Raw genomic sequence first — 6,992 nt, 5'->3', positions numbered from 1 at the left:
TTTTTTTAAATGTTTTATTTATTTCTAGGAGAGAGAGAGAGACAGCGTGAGCAGGGGAGGGTCAGAGAGAGAGGGAGTCACAGATTGAAACAGGCTCCAGGCTCTGAGCCGGCAGTCAGCACACAGCCCGACGCGGGGCTCGAACCCACGAACCGCGAGATCATGACCTAAGCGAAAGTCGGACGCTTAACCGACTAAGCCATCCAGGCGCCCCAGTACGTTCACTTCTTAAAGTGTTTTCTTAGGTAAACTTTATAAACACTCTTATTAACTTAACACTATCCTTTTACTTATTTTTGTTTGATTCCTCACCTATTTTCCCCATGTGGTCAGTTATTAGGTTACAATGCTACCAAGTCCAAGATCTTATTAATTTGTTGATTCAAGCAACATTTAAAAAAATCATTTGTGTTCAATATTTGCAAATCAATCGACGTGATACATCACATCAACAAAACAAAGTATAAAAACCATGTGATCATTCCATAGATGCAGAAAAAGCATTTGACAAAGTACATCTATTCATGATAAAAACCCTCAAAACAAAGTAAGTTTAGAGGCGCACACCTCAACATAATAAAGTCCTTACATGAAAAACCTACAACAAACATCATACTCAGTGAGAGAACTTTCCCCCTAAGCTTCAGAAACAAGAGAAAGATGTCTACTCTCACCACTTTTATTCAACACAGTAATGGAAGTCCTAGCCTCAGCAATCACACAACAAAAAGAAATAAAGAGCATCCAAATAGGCAAGGAAGATGTAAAACTTTCACTATTTCCAGGTGTTATGATACTATATACAGACAACCTGAAAGACTCCACCAAAAAATCTACTAGATCTGATAAATGAATTCAGTAAAGTCACAAGATATAAAATAAATGTACAAAAATCAACTGCATTTCTATACACTAATAATGAGTAGCAGAAAGAGAAATAAGAGAACAATTCCATTTACAAATGTAGCAAAAATAATAAAATGACTAGAAATAAACTTAACCAGAGAGATAAAAGAACTGTATTCTAAAAACTATAAACACTGATGAAAGTGAAGACAACACAAACAAATGAAAAGACAATCCATGCTCATGAACTGAAAGAACAAATACTGTTAAAATGTCCATACTATCTACATCAATCTACATATTTAATGCAATTCCTATCAAAATACCCACAGCATCTTTCACAGAACTAGAACAAATAATCCTAAAATTTGTATGGAACAGACTCTGAATAGCCAAAACAATCTTGAAAAAGAGGAACAAAACTGGAGGTTATCACAATTCCAAAGTTCAAGTTATACTATAAAGCTGCAGTAATCAGGGGCACCTGAGAGGCTCAGTCGGTTAAGTGTCTGACTCTTCATCTCTGCTCAGGTCATGATCTCACAGTTCATGTGTTCAAGCCCCATGTCAGCCTACACACTGACAGTGCAGAGCCTGTTTGGGATCTCTCTCCCTCTCTTTGTCCTTCCCTCACTCACACTCACTCTCTCTCCCTTTCTCTCTCTCTCTCTCAAAATAAAAAAATAAACTTAAAAAAAAAAAAGAAATAAAGCTGTAGTAATCAAAACAGTACGGCACTGGCACAAAAATAGACACATGGATCAACGGAACAGAAGAGAAAGCCCAGAAATAAACTCACAATTATATGGCCAACTAATCTTCAATAAAGAAGACAAGAATATGCAATGGGAAAAAGTCTCTTCAACAAACAGTATTGGGAAAACTGAACAGCTACATGCAAAACAATGAAACTAAACCACTTTCTTATACCACACACAAAAATACACACAAAATGGATTAAGGACCTAAATGTGAGACCTGAAACCATAAAAATCCTAGAAGAGAGCATAGGCAGTAATTTCTCTAACACTGACCACAGCAACACCTTTCTAGATGTCTCCCAAGGCAAGGGAAACAAAAGCCAAAATAAACTATTGAGACTATATAAAAATAAAAAGCTTCTACAAAGCAAAAGAAACCAACCACACTAAAAGACAATGTATTGAACAGTAGAAGATATTTGCAAATGACCTGATAAAGGATTAGTATCCAAAACACATAAAGAACATATATAAGTCAACACCAAATACAATTAAACACCAATCCAATTAAAAAAAAAAAAATGGGCAGAAGAGGCATCTGGGTGGGTCAGTCAGTTAAGCATCTGACTTCAGCTCAGGTCAAGATCTCACAGTTTGTGAGTTCGAGTCCAGCACTGGGCTCGGCACTGACAGCTCAGAGCTGGAGGCTGCTTTGGATTTTTTGTTTCCTTCTCTCTTTGTCCCTCCACTGCCCACAATCTGTCTCTCTCTCTCTCTTTCTCAAAAATAAACAAATATTAAAAAATATTTTTTAAATGGGCAGAAGATATGAACATTTCTCCAAGGTGGACATACAGATGGCCAACAGACACATGAAAAGATGCTCTCCACTCATCACCAGGGAAATGCAAATCAAAATCACAATGAGGCATCACCTCATACATGTCAAAATGGCTAAAATTTTGAATTAACAAAAACATTTATATTTTTAAAATAAATAAATAAATTTTAAAAAAATAGTTTGGCTCAGGCTTTGGAAGTGCTACAAATTCAAGTATTTCCATGACATAATCCCTACCTAAAAACAAAAACTGGTATAAAACAGGTAACGGGTGCTTGGGTGGCTGAGTCAGTTAAGCATCCAGCTCTTGATTTCCGCTCACATCATGATCTCAATGTCATGAGATTGAGCTCCTCATCAGGTTCCACACTGAGTGGAACCTGCTTGAGATTCTCTCTCCCTCTCCCCCACTCCCCTACTGCACGTGTGCTCTCTCTCTAAAAAACAAAGAGAAAAACATAAATAACTAACAGGGAATAATTGATACTATAATTTGATGAGAGAAAAGGAATGAATGCCAACATAATAGAAATATTTAAGAAAATCTTTTAAGGATAAATAGGATCTCATCAGTTAAAAGATGAAGCATGACATTCTAAGAAGAGGGCATTGTAAAAGTAATACTGGATTTCCTGCACTTTAAGAAAATGTATTTACCTTTTAATATTTCTGAGATCAGGGAACTTCTTAAAATGCATATGTATAATTAATACAGTGCTTCTCATTTATCCCAAAATATGTATTAAACTGATGATAAATCTTAAAAATTATGATAACTGAGAATGAAGATTATAAGGTAAATTTTTTTACAAACAGTTAAGTATAGACTTAGAAAAAGCTGATAGTCTATTGTGGACAGGAGGACAAAAGTGGACTGCCAGACACATCTGGCTATCTGGGTCACGAGGTATTATGCTTTCTCTCTGGCATCATTCCATGTGCATCTCAACAAAAGCTCTGTACCTTATGAAAAAAAGAAAAATCTTGGCAAAAGAATATTCAAACTTCTTGAAAGTTTTTTTAGTACTCGAGCTTCCATGACACCTCACTCTCCTAGTTCTTCTACCTTCTGAACCTCACCTTTTCAGAATCCTTCAATGGGTCCTCCTTCACAGAAGGCATATTTTTAAAACATATTCTTGAACAGATTATAAAGTATAAGAGGTGGGATCCAAAACTGTCTCCACCACTTAATAGCTGCGGTCCAAGGGCAAGTTAAACTCTAAGTTTCATTTTCCTCATCTGTAAGTGAGGATATTGACAGTACTCACCATTTCACAGATTTGTTGTAAAGAGTCAATGAGCATATAAATTACTTTGGCATAGTGGCAAATGCTGGGCACACAAATAAACGTTAATGATTATTAGTGCCGTGTTGTAAACACACTGCTATTACTAATCCTTACACAATATTATAAAAGACTGAATCTTTATCTGTCTTCCAATCCATCCATTCTACATAGAATAGTCAGATGAATCTTTCTGAAAAATTTCTTTATTATGTCAAGGCTCTATATGAATATTCAGGAACTCTCCATTTGCTACTACATAAATTTTAACTACAGCTTAAGAATAATAATAATAAATGAGACTGAAGGCTCCCCACGCCAATGTCTCTCAAAACACCTTTTCACGCACACCCTCTAAACTAGCCAAGGCTCCATTTCCTTTTACCAGTGATGTTCATCCAAAACATTATTCCTGCCAATCACAATTCCTGAAATGTATTCATGGCTGTCAAATCCCAACTATCTTCCTTTTAGATTCATTCTTCAAAAATACTATGTAACCTCCTCTGACCACTTTCTGGACCAGTTCATAGTCTCCTTACAGGTGGGGAGTTCTAATTCCTATAGAGTTCCAAGAGAGTTCATTATGCATGTACAAAACACTTATTTTCTTCCCTGGACTACTATTTAATTCTTTGCGTTCTGCCTATTTAACAAGAAAAATTCAAAAAGGCTAACCCCTGGCTTAACAATAGTTTAGGTTAGAGCTGTCATCACAATAAAATCACCCAATGTAACATATAACCCCAATTTTACATATAACAAATTCCTAACCACAAATCCTTATTTATATATGAAAATAAGGGATGTAAGAAAACAATGATTTTTCTAAAAAATCACCTCATCTTATCTCTGAGTATAATCACTTGATTTGGGAGCTTGTTTAAGTTTAAAGCCTGAAAAACAAAGAACCACTGATATCTAATAATAATGTAAGTGTTAAATTTACCTCTAAATGGACAGAACATAAACATTCTAATCACCTACTTGCAGATATCCCTGTATGTCTGGATTGCTGTATCCATGTAATGCGCAGGGTATGGCCTAGGCGCTCCTGGCTGAAGAAAAGCTGACACTGCTGCCATCTCCTAAAGAAAAAGACATTATTTATACTATTTCAAAAGGAGGAATATTCTTATAGTCTAGCATTTGGAACCATAAAAATTGGACCGAAGTTTGTTGGGGCTTTTTATGTATGATATATAAATTTCATGGATTAATGCAGACTTGAAAAATATATTTATATGCTTTTAGTTTTTAAATCCTACAGTCAAATACCAAAGTCTGTCATTCAGAATTTAAATGAGATTTTCAAGAAGACCTGATAAGCATCTTGAGATATGGTGTATATATACAACTAGCTTAAGATTCTGCTACCACCCCCTTTCTGTTCTTCCCTATTCCTCAATGAGGAAAGAGACCAATGATAAGACCATATAGAGCAAGACAAAAAAAAGTATGTCTCTAATTACTACATTCAGAATATGAAGAAAGTTCACAACAGCTTGAACTATATATATTTTCAGCCATTTACACATTCTAATGTATACCTTATACCATACAAAAGACACAAAGACCTTATTTCTTAGACCTCTATTACTATCAATTTGCTAGTCTTTTAATTTCATTTTTAAAAGCTAATCTATTGTCAATGTCTATGCTTTCAATTAATGCAAAAAATATACAATGGTGCTAATGAATTTTAAAACGAAGACTTAAATATAGGTTTTGGCTTTCTTAGTAAAATATCCTACTATATGTCCTTTTATAGACTAAATTTTAATAAAAAATTTAACTAGAAATAAATGAAACCTTCATAAATTGGGGTCGGGGGGACTGTTAATGCCAACACTTTTAGGATGAACAAATGTATTTCTCTACATTTTTTAAAATAGAAAGAAATACAAATAACTGTCTAAAAACTGGAGAATAACTAAAACCTTTAACCTGGCCAGACTATAGGTTTCATGATAATATAAAATATATCTATTTCAGAATGTCTTTCTATCCTCAGTACAAGCAGTGTTTGCTCCAAAATTTACTAATTCAAGCTAAATGAAAATACATTATATCCAGGGGCACCTGGATGGCTCAGTTGGTTAGGTTAAGTGTCCAACTCTTGATTTCAGCTCAGGTCATGATCTCGGTTTGTAAGTCTGAGCCCCACATAGGGCTTTATGCTGACGTGGGGCTTTATGCTGACAGTGCAGAGGCTGTTTGTGTTTCTTTCTCTCCTTCTCTCTCTGTCCCTCCCCCATACTCTTTCTCTCTCAAAATAAATAAACTTAAAGAAAATACATGATACCCATGTGACAAAATATACTACAGCTCTGAAACATGTTTTCTGAATTACTTTATATTTTAATTAATACAATGAATATACATATGCTTCTATACTATACAAAAAAGCAAATATGTATGGAACATATGGTTTAATACTATATTGTATAAAATACTAATTTACTATATACAAACTATATATATTACATATATTAACAAGTACTAAGAAATACTCCTGTGAGAAAAATATGCCCCCAAATTTTAAGTTATTTTCTAATTTAATTCTGCAAGTACTAAATCAGTATACACTCAAACAAAAGTAACATAATTTTTACAGATCTGATGAGAACATTCAGAATGATCACTCCCAGTTACTATATCAACCATTAAATCATTTCTTATAGTCCTCAATAAATAGACCAATACTTTTTATAAAATTTTTCATCAAGAACCAGAATAACCTACTGACCCTTCAGTTAGTTAAGGTAGTTATATAACAGACTGAACTACAAAAAAAAAAAAAAAAATCAGTATTTCTTTAAGAATTCCTATTACTGGTTTTGTTATGATATTTATTTTAACTTTAAAAATACCGCAACTAAATATCTTTTACAGTTTTCAGCTAAAATGGCAGGCAATATAGTCTGTTCTACAACACATTTTGAACTTATCAATTGGCTAAATATGTGAATGGTAAATAGAAAAGTGGTATCAACACAATTAAAATTTGTATTCATTTATAAAAAATTTTTCTTGGGCAAGGGGATCAAAAGTAGCAAGCATAAAATTATAACCTTCAGCAGGAAAGGAGCAAGCCCCGAGCTCAACTGTTACACAGGCAGGAGCTCCCTTTATCTGTATCTTAAGAAAACAAAAAACAGATGCCTGAGTTTTGGTGCTCACAGACTCTCTCCAGAGAAGTTGTACACACCCAGTGCAAGGGCCCAGTTCTGGGCTCAAGACAGCTGCACTTCCCTCCACACTCTCCATCATGGTACCACAAATGATCAGGAGCTCTTCTCTGCCTCTACTCCC

General features: G+C 34.6%; 1 protein-coding gene across 1 annotated transcript in view; it reads right to left on the bottom strand.

Moving 5' to 3' along the window:
* The window catches only part of TRAPPC8 (trafficking protein particle complex subunit 8), an 87,447-nt gene that overhangs the window by 53,337 nt on the left and 27,118 nt on the right, over positions 1 to 6,992 (bottom strand). Inside the window, exon 10 of the mRNA XM_077753832.1 lies at positions 4,665 to 4,765. Coding sequence (XP_077609958.1) covers positions 4,665 to 4,765 — 101 coding nt within the window. The remainder of the gene's footprint in view (positions 1 to 4,664; positions 4,766 to 6,992) is intronic.

Source organism: Crocuta crocuta, unplaced genomic scaffold (assembly GCF_008692635.1).
Source record: "Crocuta crocuta isolate KB4526 unplaced genomic scaffold, BGI_CrCroc_1.0 scaffold231, whole genome shotgun sequence".
NCBI classification, from domain to species: Eukaryota; Metazoa; Chordata; class Mammalia; order Carnivora; family Hyaenidae; genus Crocuta; species Crocuta crocuta.
Note: the sequence above shows the minus strand (reverse complement) of the source record. Positions and strands in the feature narration are given on the sequence as shown.